The 16796-nt window shown below is 42.3% G+C and overlaps 2 protein-coding genes across 12 annotated transcripts in view; both read left to right on the top strand.

Annotated features, from left to right (window-relative positions):
- The window catches only part of FNDC3A (fibronectin type III domain containing 3A), a 118094-nt gene extending 110272 nt beyond the window's left edge, over positions 1-7822 (top strand). For 9 of the 10 annotated variants that reach the window (XM_027721305.2, XM_027721314.2, XM_027721309.2 and 6 more), the window contains 4 exons: positions 908-1117; positions 2500-2666; positions 3291-3418; positions 5320-7822. In XM_027721305.2, coding sequence (XP_027577106.1) covers positions 908-1117; positions 2500-2666; positions 3291-3418; positions 5320-5634 — 820 coding nt within the window. In that variant the 3' untranslated portion in view covers positions 5635-7822. The remainder of the gene's footprint in view (positions 1-907; positions 1118-2499; positions 2667-3290; positions 3419-5319) is intronic. The other variant, XM_027721306.2, reaches the window with a different exon arrangement.
- Positions 7823-7995: 173 nt separating this feature from the next.
- On the top strand, positions 7996-12277 carry MLNR (motilin receptor). Of its 2 annotated transcripts, XM_039382936.1 has the most exons (3): positions 7996-8784; positions 9534-9683; positions 10694-12277. In XM_039382936.1, the coding sequence occupies exons 1-3, from the start codon at positions 8019-8021 to the stop codon at positions 11005-11007; spliced, it is 1230 nt and encodes a 409-aa protein (XP_039238870.1). In that variant the 5' UTR covers positions 7996-8018; the 3' UTR covers positions 11008-12277. The 2 variants fall into 2 exon arrangements, with proteins under 2 accessions (XP_039238870.1, XP_027577117.1); XM_027721316.2 differs by lacking the exon at positions 9534-9683.
- Positions 12278-16796: the final 4519 nt, after the last annotated feature.

The following is a 16796-nucleotide window of genomic DNA, read 5'->3' as shown; positions in this document are numbered from 1 at the left end:
TGTTAAATATTACTGTAGCAAAGGAGAAATATTTATTCTTGAGCCTGTACACACATTTGCATTTCCACATTTTGCAGCTGTGTGGTTAATTGTTTCGGAATTTAATTATTGTGATTACTTTTTTCCAGTTACCTAGACACTATTTTGGACAAGCAAATGTTAGTCTGCAAAATGAAATTAGACACACTTTGTTCTCTGTGGGTACCTGTGAAATATGTTTTCTGTTGTATAAGTTTTCTGTTGTATAAGTCTTTTAATTTTTACTTGTAAACCAAATGCCAGCGTTGTTTTCCATGGTGTATTAAAAAAAAAAAAAAAAATTATTCCTGAATATCAAATTTTACAAACCCCCCAGCTATGTGTCCTTTGACTTCTTTTGGTTTTTCCCTCTCACTTTCCAGGTAGATCCAAAATTTGTGTTTGCAGGTGCCCAGAGATGTGTTAATGGTGGAAACAGCAAGAGAGCTGGCTGGGCATTATCACTTTATTTTCACATGAATAGGATCTGTTCCAGAAAGTCCATAAAAATTTCTGTTAGTCATCCTTGAACACACCTGATGTAACACTCAAAGATATGATTTCCCCTCTTTGGGGATGGTTTTTTTGCCTTCCCTCATCTCTCCAATGTGATATCAGAAACTTTGGTAGAAGGACTGCAGGGTCAGGAAGATGGACCACTCTTGAAGTAGCTGATAGAGCTTTTGCATCTTTTCAGTAACGTGAATTTATCTGAATATTTTTAATCAATCCAACTCCTTAAAATGTGGTAAGGAAAGTGATGCTCTGCATATTCATGACAGTCTATCAAAGCATATTCTTTCTTTATTGTGAATGATGGAAATGACCGGGGTTTTTTTTTTAGAATCTAATTTCTAATTAATTTATTCTCTCTTTTTCCAAATATTAGAGTACGAATTCAAGCCCTAAACAGTCTTGGCGCAGGTCCTTTCAGCCACACCATAAAGCTGAAAACAAAGCCTCTCCCACCGGATCCACCTCGCCTGGAATGTGCTGCATACAGTTCTCAGACTCTCAAGCTGAAGTGGGGAGAGGGAACTGCAAAAGTATTAACTGACTCCATTCAGTACCACCTTCAAATGGAGGATAAGAACGGAAGGTTGGTTTTGGCATCGCTTTAATCTGCCCTGTATCGCTGTGGTCTGATGCTTGGGAGATGGCAGCAAAGGGCAGAATTCCATATGCTTTGCTGAATTTACAACAGACATAGGAGGTCGTCTCATCTGGCAAGGCAAGAAGGGCTCTGGTGTTCTGTACTGGGAAGTACAATATTAAAAACTTCATTGTTTTTTATTTACAGTTACCCATGAAGAGTTCAATGCAATGTTTCGTACCAGCACACTTTTCTCTCTCACTTTTGGTTAAATACTTTGTCAAAGTAGCAAGTCCAATCAGTGTTGTGGATTTTATATAATTAATATTGGAAGGGGTGAATTCTTTACTCTCTGTTGCCTTATATGCAATTATTTTAGTGGAAAATAGTACAGATTATTATTTAAGGGATCCCTTGTCTCATGTTAAATCAGAGTCTAAGCTGAGATGGTACAGCAAGTACCCTTGCTTAAATGGTAAAGTGAGCAGTACTGCTACACTGTGTACCACGTTTGAGTCTCTGAGTAGCTTTAGCTTGACAGTGAAACAAAATAGATTTACTAGGTGAAATTGCTGTGCTGTAAGAAAAAAATAGACTCTTACCTGGAAAGAAATTCATTGCCATTACTAAAGACAAGGTCATGTGCAGGCACCATCTGTTTTAAATTTAAAAGAAAAGAAAAAGTCTAAGGAGATGACAACCCCTGCAGGAAGAGATAAATTTGTGCTGTGTCCTGGGGATACCAAAACTGAAAATCAAACAAGAGCTGCCAAGATCAGTTTGTGCAAGAATTACAACAGGAGAATGGCCAGTGTACAGAACTCTCAGAAAGGGACTTGGTGTGCGGTACCAGTGTGACTCTGGCCTCCTGTGCAGGTCTGGGTGGGCCCATCTCCAGCAATGATGTACAAGAGCAGTTGTATCCATGGCACTTTTTTCAGGTGTTGGAGTTTTTAGGTGGGAGAGTTACAAAGGAGCAAAAAGCTAAAATCTAGTTATCTAATTTTGAAAAGCTAAAGATGTTGGAGGAGTAGATGACCAAGAAAAAACCAATGTATGCAGCTCATTGGAGAGACACAACTGCTGTCCTTTGCCATTGTTTCAAGTGCAGAACGGTTTCTTAAAATGGACCATTTTTGGTAAGAGAGAATCTGTAGTATTCTTCATGCACGAGATTTTTATTTCAAAGACAGGAGAAATAAAAGCTTGGCCCTGGAAAATGAGCTTATTGTTTTATAGTAGCCAGAACCCTATTTAACTCTGAAATAAACATTTCTGGGCTTTTCATTAGATTCTGGGAAATTATGGGAACAGATTTCAATACAATACAGTAGCTATTTGAGAAGTCCTTTTCTGTGTTCAAAATAAGCTACTCATTCCATTTTCAGGTTTGTATCCTTATACAGAGGACCATGTCATACATATAAAGTTCAAAGGCTCAGTGAGTCTACATCATACAAATTTTGTATTCAGGCATGTAATGAAGCTGGTGAAGGTCCCCTTTCTCAAGAATATGTTTTCACTACTCCCAAATCCGTTCCAGCTGCCTTGAAAGGTAAAGGTTCTTCTTTTTTTCATTTGGGGGGGCTGGGAGGATAGCAAGTTGATTTTGGTATTATGCTGTATTTGGGGTATTGAGAATGCTAAGCCCTTTTCCGAGCACAGGTAGGGATAGTGGGTAGGGATACTCCTTTCCGAGCACAGGTAGGGATACTCCTTTCATGTAATTGCCTAAAATATTTACTCCAAAAATTAAAGACTCAGGGTTTATGCATTCTTTGACATAAGAAGGTTTGTACTTAGAATCCCTGCTTACTACAAGAGAGTGACCAGGCTGTTACAGCAAGTTGGGGTGAAAACGCTTCCTTGCATGTTTAGAATAATTTTAAGCGTTGCAGCCTTCTTTTTTTTTTTTTTTTTTTTACACGATGCACACTTATGGTCACCAAATTTCCCTTGCTTTCTCTTGAATGATAACTGAACTAGCAGTAGAGACCTATGTGAATTGTTAGTTGTTGCTCCAGGAAACTCTGGAGGAAGAATAGATTTGATTCTGAATCTTGTGTTTCTCTGAGACAAAATAGCAGGTAGAATATAGGATTTTATGAGTCACTAGAATGTAACACTACACAATGATGAAAGCAGAGCTAGCTGTCACCTTTGTGCTTACTTCCTTCAGCACCAAGGATAGAGAGAATAAATGATCACACTTGTGAAATCACATGGGAGGTTCTGCAGCCCATGAAGGGTGATCCAGTTATCTACTGTCTTCAGGTCATGGTGGGAAAAGACTCGGAATTCAAACAGGTATGATGTGTTTAAGTTATTGTATTTTTCTTCAATTACTATTTGTGATAACAAGTTCAGTAAAATTAGTTTACTAAAGATTGTGTTCCAGTACATTTTTAGTCACCATGCTAACTTTCTGTTACTAAATAATATAAGGTAGTGTCTCTTAAAGCCATCATCACATGGAAAGGAGATTTAAGTAATACAAATTCTGCAGTAAGTTGCAGCCTCTCTGGGTTACACTGATGTTTACAACTTGACATCTCAAGTGGTGAGGAAGTCATCCATTAATGGGAACAACTGACAAAAAGAAACCTTTCACGCAATGGTACATAACTGAGACTGAGGAGAAAAGGAGCAAAGGGTTCTCTTTTCACTAAGACCTGTTTGAAGGCAGTAAACAATATTATAAAAGTGTTGATTTTGTTCAAGTCATACTTTTTTGCAGAGAACTGCAGAGGAAAGCCCCCTGCTTAGGCAATATAGACATTCAGTTGTAGGAATTTTTTTAATGTAATTCAGTGATTAGGTTTTCACCATAGGACCATTTCAGCAGCAGGGCATGCTGTAACTACAAAGGTTGAGCTGTTTCCTACCATTTCCCTGCCAAAATTTCAGTCTCCTCTCCTTCTTCTCCCTGATGCATTGTCCAGATTGTTCATGTCATGGCTTCTTCCATGCTAGAGTCAAAATAAGTTAGTGATCTGCTGTATGAGCTATATACATCAGTCTAAGCTCTTAGAGACATTAGGAAGCAACCATATAAATACCCCAGCAAATACATTTGAGGGAAAAGCAACTTTTGGCAAGGCACTGAGGACAAGCAGCTGAGGGCAGTAACCCCTGCCAGCTGGCATAGCAGTAGCTGGAGTAGGATGTGTGTCAGTGGCCTGTTTGCTCACTACCAAACACATGATCCAAATTAGCAGAATTTTGAGGAAGCTGCACTTCCGATGACCTGCCTCAGAAAGAAAAGTCTCTAGGTTGTAGATTCCAGTAAAGGACAGCAAGAGCTCTTCAAACAGCAAAATTGGAAGGGATTTCCTCCTTTCATTGAATGGTCAGTGGTTTACATTTGTGAAATACTGTCTAACAGTATGGTAACTGTAGGGAAAGGTCTTGCATGATGTGATATTTCTGTATCCTGTTACCAGGTAAATAAAGGAAATCCAGATATTGGGAGGTAGGAGGGTGAGGGGTTTTAAGAGAGAAATCAAATTGTACTGTGCTACCCACATAATGGCTCAGTACCTATTGATGTACCTGTAACTGTGCCTACATGAGTTTTTATTGGCTTTCACAGGACCTTTATGTAGCTGCAGATTTATTTAATTTGAGAAACCAGCATTTAGATTTCACTGAATTAGGCACTCCATGCTGAAGAGTTGTAAACTCATGTTAACCAGCCAACTGAGACACCTTTGGAGAACACCCTCATAAGTCATATCTGTCTTGGGAATATGATGAAATTAAGAATCACTGAGAGGATTCCTTGCAGCTTCCCTGATACAGTGTTTATTGGGATAAATTATAATATTTTAAATACATGATAACTTAACTACAACAAACTATGTTGGATTGTATTAGGCTTATTGAATTAGGTTTATACAGAGTTAACTGCCTAAAATCACTTGATAACGATATTGTATATTACATCTAATTATAAGGGGTCAGTAAAACACCTTAACACTGGGGTTTCTGACAGAGTTTATTTAGTGTGTACTCATCATTCCATAAAAGCAAATGTAGTTCTTGTGTTTCACTAAAAGGACTGGAGAGTTTATCTGGCATTTAAATTGCATGTTTGAGCTTCTTGCACGGGTGAAAACACTGGTGAGTTGTCATCAACCATACTGAGATAAATATGTATATAGGACTTTTTACTTGATGTATCTTTTTTGGTTTTCCTTCACTGCCAGATCTATAAGGGCCCAGACTGGTCATTCCGATACACAGGCCTTCAGCTGAACTGTGAATACCGTTTCCGCGCATGTGCCATTCGACAGTGCCAAGAGACCACAGGTCACCAGGACCTGGTAGGCCCCTACAGCGCACCAGTGCTATTCATCTCTCAGAGGACTGAACCACTGGCAAGCACCAACAAGGACACTGTGCAAACCACAAGGACACAATGGTCACAGAGTGACCAAGTGTGTGCTGCTGTCATCCTTGCACTTTTTGCTATCTTTTCCATTCTGATTGCTGTTATCATTCAGTACTTCGTCATAAAGTGAAGAAAAGAGATCTATTTTATAATGCTGCCCATTACATTTTACTTTCTCATAATCTAAAAGTAATTCTGTTCTCTTGCTTTTACAAAAACAGGCATTTAGCACCGGCATTGAGACTGATGCAAACTTTTCAGCCACTTTAAAACACTTAGTCATAGGTATAGGCTGATACATTATTAAAATGCAAGCCACAGAAATATAATCTTTTCTTTATATGCCTTCTTGCAGTACAAACTCGATATGGGGCAGGCACACAGTGTTTAATGAAAAGGATTTGACCATTAAACACGAGTGTAAAGATGATTTCCTGGCCCACACTTCTAAGAGTTGCTACCATAACAGGGAAGAATGTGTAAATCGCATTTAAAACTTACACTAACAAACTTGTGCTGTATACAATATTAATCTGATGCTGTGAAAGCAATTTAGCGCTGTATTTCTACCTCCTCATTTGTCTTAATTATTTGGGAAGCAGGATTTATGCTGAAAAACAGAAGGGGCTTTTCTCAGGCAGCAAATAATAAATACGATGGAAGAGCATGCATGAAGGAAGCTTCTTACCTGATAAATGTGGAGTTCTTCACTGCAAGTAGATGTTTTCGAAAGACTACAAGGAGATGGCACAAGTGGTTTATCTTACCCCCAGGATTTGATGTTTACTTACAAAAATGCCTCTTTTACTTCTGCATACAGAAGGGAGGGTGTGAGAGAACTTCTTAGACTTATTATTTAAATTTCAAAACAAATTTCTGAAGCTGACCTTTGACTGGATGCAGTTTATACCGATGTCTGTACCCTCTGATTTTGGCTAGTTAATAGATTTTTGAGATAAAATTCATTATTGAATTTTTGCTGTTTCCCCAACATTCACTTGCCATATCCACCAGAAACAAGCACTGCCTTTGTTTATTTGTTTTCTTTCTTTCCTTTTTTTTTACTTTCTTTCTTTCTTTTCTTTGGGGCACCAAATCAGAAGACGAAGTGTAGTAATTTGCACCAGAAAACTTAAAGCTGCTTTTTTCTTGAGATCCTAATGTTTAATGTAATGTCTCTTTGGATACTGTACCAAATTGTTGATTGCATGTAGTTAATGTTGCATTAGAGCACTTTGCAATGGCATAACTCATCAATGTTTTGTGAGCTTGCATTTGTGAGTTCTTGAATGACCAGACTGAACTTTAACAAGTATCCCATTGAACATCTTGCTAGATGTCAATGACTGCCAGTGACACAAAGCTTGTAGTGAAACTTATCTTTAAAAAAAAATCCTTGTCTCATCACACTTATGTTATTTGTTATACACTTTGTAATTAGCTATTTTTAATTTATTTGAGTTACAAGATAGTGGATCATTAATGGCTTCTAGTTGTGTTCAGTTTAGCATTTTTAATGGTATTAAACACTTCTGTCAGTCTTAATAATAATAAAAAAGGAACCTCTGTCTTGTGCTTTGAAGATCTCTGAAGAATTTCTCTTATATTAGAACGGGCATGTATTGTAATTGTTTATACGTCCAACGATCTGTGCTGTAGAATAATGTTGTTGAGTTCCATTTTTAAAGAAAAAAAAAAGAAATGGCAAAGAACTAGGCCTCCACGTGGCGAGAATGATCTGTCTTTAAAATGTACTGTATGTTTACATTTTATTTCCAATTTGTCGTTTGTACTTATAGGCTGATACCTTCCCACAGGATACCACGATAACTGATGTTTTCTAGAACCTTCTTAAAAGTGCCATGTTTGGCAGTGCAAATGAGGTTGCGTGTCACAGCCCAGAGATTTCTTACGGTTGAATGTCTAAAAACGGTAAGATTTGTTACTGCAGGTAACCTGCAGTGACCTACGTTTTTCATAGTAAAATTCAAATGAGCTCCTATTTTTGATAGTCATTTAATAGTGTATTTGCCATTTGAGCCTCAGTGCATATTACTGCATTGACGACAGTTTTTAATGTAATCTTAATTTTACCTCATATACTGTACATTCCAAAAATAAATAAATAAATAAAAGAAAAAGAGAAGCTCTAAAGTTTTTAAAACTCTATAGATACACTACCAAACATATCACTTTACGGTTGTACAACGTCAGGCTCCATGAAGACCAATCTGTATAGTCTGATAGAAAATACATAAAACGATGTAGCAAAGTACCTTTAAGAGTCTGTGGACAATAAAAGTACCTTCTTTTTCGCTGCTGGTGGTCAGTCCTGTGCGCGCTCCGCCGCCGCCCCTCTCCCATCCCTTCTTCCCTCCCTCCCTCCCTCCCTGCCGGGACCGCGGGGCGGGGCGGGGGCGCGGTACCTGCGGGCGGCGGGAGTCCCAGCGGGGGCGGGGACGCGGCCAGGGGAAGGAGAGGCGCTGCCCAGGGCTCAGCGCGTCCCCCGGCGGGATGCGGGGCGGCGGCGGGAACGGCAGCGAGGGCGAGCCGTGGCCGTGGCCGTGGCCACCCTGCGACGAGCGACTGTGCGTGGCGGTGCCCCTGTGGGTGCTCGTTCCCATCACAGCCATCTGCCTGGGGCTCTTCGTGCTCGGCGTGGCGGGCAACGTCCTCACGGTGCTGGTCATCCGCAGCTACCGCGACATGAAGACCACCACCAACCTCTACCTGGGCAGCATGGCCGTCTCCGACCTGCTCATCCTCCTGGGGCTGCCCTTCGACCTCTACCGCCTCTGGCGCTCCCGGCCCTGGATTTTCGGGCAGCTGCTGTGCCGCCTCTCCCACTACCTCAGTGAGGGCTGCACCTACTGCACTCTCCTCCACATCACCGCCCTCACCGTGGAGCGCTACCTCGCCATCTGCTTCCCCCTCAAGGCCAAGGTGGTCGTCACCAAGCGCCGGGTGAAGGCCATCGTCGGCGTCCTCTGGGCCTTCGCCTTTCTCTCTGCCAGCCCCTTCTTCTTCCTGGTCGGCGTGGAGCAGCCCGACAACCACACCGACTTCAGCCGCGAGTGCAGGCCCACCCCGCAGGCCTTGGAGTCCGGCCTGCTGGCCACCATGTTCTGGGTCACCACCTGCTACTTCGTCCTGCCCGTCATCTGCCTCAGCGTCCTCTACGGCTTCATCGGCCGGGAGCTGTGGCGGAGCAACACCCGCCTGCGGGGCCCCGGCTCGGTCCTCCGGGAGAAGGGGCACCGCCAGACAGTCAAGATCTTGGGTGAGTCCCTCTGCCCTTTCCCCCGGGCTATGGCTGGGGCTAGGACCGGGGCTAGGGGGCTGTGGCTGGGGTTAGAACCAGGGCTGAAGCACCTGCAGCTCCCGAGCAGGATAGGGAATAGGATAGGGGGACATCCCAGCCACGGTGCTGAGCCCACCAGTGCTCCTGGGAACTGCCACGGCAGGGATTTCGCTCCCTCACAACTGAGGCTTCACTCGTGTAGGATTGCACATCCAGCAGCACGACTGCCTTCTGTAGAAATACCCTTTTTCTAAACTTTACCAGCCAGAATTGTGTACAAGGTAGTCTGCAACTTCAGTAAAACTGTAACATCAGTAGTCCCTTCCAGTGGGCAGCAACACCTCTGCACAAAAATTTCTGAAAAATAAGTTTGATTTCCTTAGTGGTCATTTGTAGCTCTCGTAGGAGTAAATCAATCCATTGGTTGCCCAAGGGGACTAAAAAAAAAGAAACTTAACCCTTATGAGCTGTTTGAAGACAACTCATATAATACCAAAACACTTCCTACAGATGGATGCTGTTCGTTTTTAGTTTATTTTTTAGTCATATATTAACCCAGCATCAGGCTCTGGAAGGATAGAGATCACAGTCTGCTCTGGGGCTTCAAAGTTTGTAAGCAGTGACCAATCTGAAGGGGGGGAGGAAAGGAAGGGAAAGGAATAAAAAAAGAAATCCAACAAAGCAGCATAAAAACAATGGCCTTGTTATTTTTTTCTTTATACCTTTAGTGCAGTTTTTACATGCTACACAGGAGACTTCTTTTACCAAGGATCAGCTAGTAAATCAAGGGTCAGGTAATCAGCTGGATGGAAGTAGTGTATCACAAAGGAAAGGAACTAATAAGCCTGAGAAAATTTTTGCTGACTTAATCGAGGAAGGTATTTACATTGAAGCAGGCATAAGATTTTCCAACAGAAACACCCATATCCATGATCTCCTCAGAACCCACTGAACCAGACCAATGCTCCCTTATCTCGAAGAGCCAGGAGCAATGTGTTTGTGCTGTATTTCAGATGTAAACTTTCTTTGGCTATAGCCTTTTTCTTTTAATCTCTGAGAAACACAGAGAATGCTCCACAAATTATTGTTTTACTTACATACATTTATAAACAAAAGTAGTTAAAAATATGGATACAGTAATGCACTTATTTGATTGTTCTTCATCTGCTCCTGCTGTGTTGCTATTGCAAGAGTGTATTTGTTTGCGTTGTGCTAAAATGCAACACAAGCCCAGGAGAACAGCTGAAGTGACTCAGGCTAGAGATCCATCTAGTAAAATATGTCTCCAGCAGTAATTGTCTGGGGATATGTGTTGGAGCTTCAATGGAAAAAAAATTAATAGCCCAGCTACGCTGTAAGGTCTTTACATTAGATCCCATCCCACCACAATAGTGCAAATTCCGTAGGAGCTTGGGTGACCGACTTGCAGCCCTGGTCTTTTTCAGTGATGTAAACATGTTAAACAACTCTGCAGCAAATGGCTGTGGAGCTTCCTCAAAAACACCTCTTCTTATTCTGAGTTTTGTTTTCATATCACATATGTGGCATTACAGACATTGCCGAGAGGATCTCTGTTGTGCCTGCTGTTATATGGATGTTATGCCACTGTTGGTTGTTTACATTTTGCTCAGCAAACTCATCTCACTGTTAAGCTTAAGATTTTACCAGTTACCTTTTAATCCAAAGACTTACAGTCAGACTTGATGCTATTCCCATTTGATGCTATTCCCATTTTCATGGTTTTCCAACAATTCGCTGCCATTATTTCTACATATCATTTGTACCAATTAGAAGAACCTGCAAAATCAGCTGCATAAAATTTAGTTTACTGTACGGTTGAAAAGTTAACTCACTCCTTAACTGCCGCATATGTTATTTTGTCTTATAGCTGTGGTGGTTCTGGCCTTTGTAATTTGCTGGTTGCCTTTCCACATTGGCAGGATCATATTTATAAACACCCGAGACATGAGGACGATGCTGGTCTCCCAGTACTTTAACATATTTGCTCTGCAGCTTTTCTACCTGAGTGCAACCATCAACCCTGTCCTCTACAACCTCATGTCAAAGAAGTACAGGGCAGCAGCCTACAAGCTGCTGTTGCCACGCCGAGCTGCAGAAAGGGCTTTCACAGTAACAAAAGATGCTAGTGGCTACACAGAGACCAGCGCCAGCACAAGGAACGAGTACACCACCAGCTTCTGAGACTGCAGCCTGCACTTTTTTCCGGCATTCTTGCCTAAGGAAGGAAACTTCCTATTTGCAGGAGAGTTGTAAAAGGATGGACATTTGTTAGGGCTTGTGGTATTTCATAATTGTTTCTATTTTGGAATGTACAGGTATTTTGGAATACCTGTATTTTTGTTAACGGAGCAAGCGGGCACCATAAAGTAGGTGCAACTTGTTCAATTCGTGAAAGATGAGGAACAGTAAATTGCCAGTAAAACCGTGGTTTTACTTTATACATGTTGTTCATTGCATATCTTCTGTGCAATTTCTAATATTTTCTAAAAATCATAACATCAAGGTCTGCAAAGGAGCACTTCTTGGATTTAGTAATGGGTAAAATTCCCAGACTGCCTTTGCCATTTTAAATCGGTTTTCTTATAAACGAGATTTTGCAAAACACCGTCTCTCATGGAGACAGACACCAAAAAAAAAATCACCCTCCAACTTAAACAGCCTTGGAAGAAGAGGTATATGTTCTTACTACCTGGTCTCATAATCATGAAGGGGACTTTCCTGGGCAATTTCAGTAACTCTTCCCTTAGGAAAGCATCTGCACTGCACAGCAGCCTCTGGGTTTAATCCTTTTGGCCTGCCCCATGTGATCAAAGAAAGTCTCTTATTCATATGCTAGCAGCCAGTTCTCTGTATTTGTAAAAATTTAGATATTCCAGATCATTTCTTTGTGATAGATGTGTAGTGTGTGGCAGATGTTAGTGGTATGTGTCCACTGTGTCCCGTTGTGTACTGCGTATGCAAATAATATGCCAAGTTAACCCATCTTGCCACAAATGAGACCTGTCACCGAACATGCTGGACTACACTCAGGACTTACTGCTGTGTAACACTGCACTACAAGTCAAGAGCCAACCCACTAATTCTGCTCCAAAAGATTTTAAATGCAAACTTCAGCTGTACAATTTAGGAAGGAGGCTCGTTGTGAGAAAAAGCTAGAAGAAGCTGCAGCACTGATTTCTCCAGAGGATCGTTGCATCTATAAATTTTACTTGTTACCTTCCTGGCTATAGTGATGTAAATCTGGACCAGAATCCGTGAAGTGGGACTATGCTTACAGAAACATCACTGTGGTATGTCAACACTTGCCCTTGGTTCTCTGTTAATTCCTCTTCCTTTTAGGTAGTTGTACAAAGTGATGCAGTCCCCCCTGAGCCTCCTTTTCTCCAGGCTAAACAATTCCAGCCCCCTCAGCCATTCCTCATATGAATTACTGTCTAGACCGTTCCCCAGCTTCACTGCCCTTCTCTCCATTGAGGTGCTCCAGCATCTCAATGTCCTTCCTGAACTGAGGGGCCCAGAACTGGACACAGTACACAAGGTGTGTCCTCACCAGGGCCAAGTACAAGGGAACACTGGCCACACTATTGCTGATACAGGCCAGGATGCCATTGGCCTTCTTGGCCACCTGGGCACACTGTTGGCTCATGTACAGCTGCTGTCAACCACCACCCACAGGTCCTTTTCCATTGGGCCACTTTCCAGCCACTCTTCCTCCAGCCTGTAGCGCTGGGCTATGATATATGATCATGGGGTTGTTGTGGCCCAGGTGCAGGACCCAGCACTTGGGCTATTGAGCCTCATATAACTGGTCTTAGCCCACCAATCCAGTCTGTCTAGATCAATTCAACAGAATTCAATAGCTATCTCAGAGATCTCAAGATGGCAGAATTGAACCCAAGCCTTTTCCAGGTTTTAAAAATATGACCAGTTCTCCAGACAATCTCTAACTCTGAGTCACTGAATAAAAAAAATCTAAAGACAGAAAAAGTCTCTTATCTCACTGAATACATATTAAGCTTTCTTTTTCTTCTTGTCAGCCTCATACAGGCGGAGAGCAGTTGTCTGCAGGGCTTGGGTTGGTTTGCTCTTGCTGCAGGATGTCATTAAAATGTTATAAAAGAACAGCTATTATTTTGTGGGTTTTTTTAGATAAGTTATTATTAACAGTATTCTTTGTAAATGTATGTAGGCCAAGGGGGGGAAAAAAGCTTTATCACATTAATATGTGGACATGGAGCTGCTTCTGCGTGCCTGTGGTGTCCTGATAATGGCTTTCCTTTATCAATAGTTACTAAATTGCACTACGATGTAAACAAATACTTGCCTGGCAGAAATTTCCCTGAAAGCAATTGTATAGGTACCGTCAACACAAGATGTGAGTGGGAGAAGGGAGGGAAATGCCCTGGTGGGTTGCTGCCCTGAACCCCCCTTTTCTAGGGTGCAGTCCCTTCCACAGAGAGCCCTGGCACTGCTCTGCTCTCTGCGTGTGCTGGGTGTCCGGGGCAGGTCCCCCACAGTCGGGACCGGGCTTACTGATCGCTGACTGCTTGTGGGGTGACAGTGTTCCTGCAGGGAGCTTCAGGCTTAGGCTGCTCCTGCCTGGCCTCAGACACCACAGCAGCAAGCCTCTGCTCCCAGTGGCAGACTGTGGAAATGGTCTGGTTTTCCGGGAAAGTCATTTGTATCTCTGTTATAAATATCCTCTTTGCCTGCTTAGTAGAGTAATGCAGGCAGCAAACTACACTTGTGAGATGGTGGTGCCTTTTTGTTAATGCTCTCTACCCACCAGAACAAATGCTTAGGAAATAGATGAAGTTTGGGGTATTTCCTCAGAATTAACCAGGCCTGGCACTGCTGTCTCTGGTGGTCGGTACTCAATTGTGTAAGGAGGCATGTTGTAAATAAAAAAAAAATAGCACTTATTTATTTCCAGGAATTCTGTGTCCAGGTGCAGCCAGGCTATCCTTAGTGTCAGTGCCATGCAGGCTATAAAATACAAGGGAAAATGGACTAGAGGTGCAGAGCAACTGTGACAGGCAGAGAGAAAGAAATCATAATTTTAAAAAGAGAGAAAAGGGGGGGGAGTGTAAAAGAAAAGCACAAATAACGAATGATAAAAAGGAAAGGATGGCAAGATGGTCTGGTTTTTAAAGAGGTACAAGCTTACTTACATTGACAATCACAGGAAAGAAAATCGGTGATTTGATAGAGACCACGACTGACCCTGGAGACTTGTACTTATGAAGGCATGAAACCACAATTAACCAACTGAAGTTTGGAAGGGACCTAAACCCGTTCATTCTTAAACATGTGGACAGGTTGTACTTAACAGAGTGGAAAGAAAGCCCTCCCAGGAACCGTAGCCTAAACCCACAACTTTAAAACCCCAGCGGTGGGTTGGCACCGGGGAATGCTTGCGACGTCCCATCGGCTTCGGTGCCGCAGGGACCCCGCAGTCTCGGGCACTGCTTGCTGATTGCCTGCCCCGGACGGAAGGCAGACAGGCAGGGAAGGCAGGAAGGCAAGGGAAAGGCGAGGCGAGGAGGGAGGGGAGGGGAGAGGGCTTAAGGGCAAGTTGAGAAAAGACCAGGAAAATCCATGGAAACCCTTTTCTGGGAGGGAGGTGACATCTGCAAAATCTTACTAGTTTGATGCAGACACATGAAGCTTGTGAAAGCTTTACAGTCTAAACAGTTGTGACAGAGAAAGAAGACTGATAGCCTCTGAAAAACAGATCATTAGTATGGGATCTACCCATGGCTGCCTGTGCATCCAGCCTCCTGTGAGCCTGCGCTGAAGCTGCTGCAACTGCTTAATAAATTTATCAATACCTGGTTTTAAGTCAGTAGCTTGTCACATCTGTTAGGCTGTCCCTCTAATCAGGCATAAACAAAACTGCTGGAGTTATTTGGAAAACATATTTGCGTATTGTGTGGATTTCAGCCAAGTGTTCCTGCTGGTACAATCCAGGTTTGTTCTAACAACAGTCAAAAGGGAAACAGCGAAAGCAGCAGCCACTGCAATGGGCAATGCTGGTGCAAATGTCAGAAAGTCACTCCCCGTCACTCTTCTTATTTCCTATCTGATTTTCATATTCATTAGCCAGTTGTACGTGGTGTATGTAACTCTGCAATAAACATGGAATATAATATGCCCTGGCTGTGACGTAATTTCATTTTTCACCATTTCACTTACCATGACTCTAAATCAAATATATATTATATTGTCTATATTAGACAACAGTTATTTGATATCTATTCTAAAAAATTGAATTTCTGTTCTAAAATAAACATGGAAAACTAGTTATTTCTTACTGTAAGAACCAATATTTCTCTCTTCTATTTAATCAGATATAGCCTGATCTGCATGTGTTGATCCTCATAAGGGAGTCAAAGCACCTCTCATGCCCAGTAAGTTGACACTTCATGGTTTATTACTTATTTCCCATCAACAAAATACATACATAGGTGTGATCTACTCAGATTTAACTAAAACTTTTTTTCTGGATTGGAAAGAAATGGCTCTTCTGGTCCTTGTGGAACGTCTGCATTTGGTTTTTTACCAATTGTTATACTATTTATAAAGACTTTTACAAAAAAATGCAAACCAGTCCTATTTTCCCTGTCTCTTCAGAAGTCACGTGAACCAAGAAAAGAGGATTTTTTCCAAGGGCATCTCCTGCAAGGAATTGAAACATTTAAACATCAGTTTCCAAATGCTGCCACTCCAAAACATAATTGCCAGAAACCAGATAGTGGCACCAGCTTTTTTCCCTTCCGATTCAGCAAAGAACCCAGGACAGCAGCAAAGACCCACTCAGGGATGCACAGGATGGCCCTGGGGCATCCATCGGGCAACTCCTTCCCTGCTTGCCCTTCTCTGGGGGAGTTTGGTATCGGGGCAGGGGGAGGCGACTGTCACCTCCTCCCCCAGCCTCCATGTTTCACCTGCCTTCTTCATACAGCAGGTTCTCAACTGTTGCTGGCCTTGACCTGTAAATCAAAAATGCCTTTGCTGTCTGTTTTTCTCTGTTAGAATAATAATAATTAAAAAGGACAACTGACCAGAGGGGCACCATCACTAGTTTATAGAGGTTTGAGCTTTTGATGAATAAAGAACTTCCAAGTTCAAAGCTGCTCTTTTACTTGCTGTCTCCAAGGCCATGTGCAGCTGGCCTGACAAACAGAGAAGTGCAGGGACACATTTTCTCCCTGCAGCCATCCCCTTAAAGTCCCATTTGGTACTGCTTCATTGCTCCCACAGGGAACACAAAGCCTAAGGCCATCTCCAGCAATCAGATGAAGAGATTATAGAAACTAAGAGGAAAAAAAACAGGTATAAAATGACTCAGGTGTAACTCAAACTGCTCTGAATTAGCTAAACCGACTGAATATGACCTTAAGCTTGGCTGGGGTTGCCCCCTCCTATTTGATGTAGGAGCAGGCTTAACTTCACCAAAATAAGCCCATTCTATCATAAAATTAGTATCCAGAGGTATATTTCACTGATTTGGGGAACTATTTACAAACTGGTTGGCTGTCACTTTATGCTCTTGGGCACCTGTGATGCTGCACTTGAGCTTTGTTGGACATTTCCTGGAGCTCAGAAGAAAACTGGGAGAAAACAGTGCAGCTGGGGATAAGGTTTGCATTTGAGCAGCTAGAGGGCAAATATGAAATTAAACCTCTTGTACCAGTAGATCTTAAAACATTTTCTCATGAGGCAAAGCACAGCATTTTCCACAGGCTCAAGTCCAGTGGTTGTGTTATTGCTTATTGCTGATGCAGGCGCAGTGCTTCTCACAACAAGGCAGACAAGGGCTTGTAATATCTGGGTGAGTATCAAGTGACCAAGCACCTCTGGAGCCTGCCCAGACATCACTTATGGAACCTCAAAATGAGCCTCAAAACACTGGGAGCAAAAGCAACACTGTCTTCTGCTCAGTGTCCCTACTGTGGGAACCCTCTAGT

Source organism: Pipra filicauda, unplaced genomic scaffold (assembly GCF_003945595.2).
Source record: "Pipra filicauda isolate LSUMZ 115617 unplaced genomic scaffold, ASM394559v2 scaffold28_size6257848_pilon, whole genome shotgun sequence".
Classification (NCBI taxonomy): Eukaryota; Metazoa; Chordata; class Aves; order Passeriformes; family Pipridae; genus Pipra; species Pipra filicauda.
Note: the sequence above shows the minus strand (reverse complement) of the source record. Positions and strands in the feature narration are given on the sequence as shown.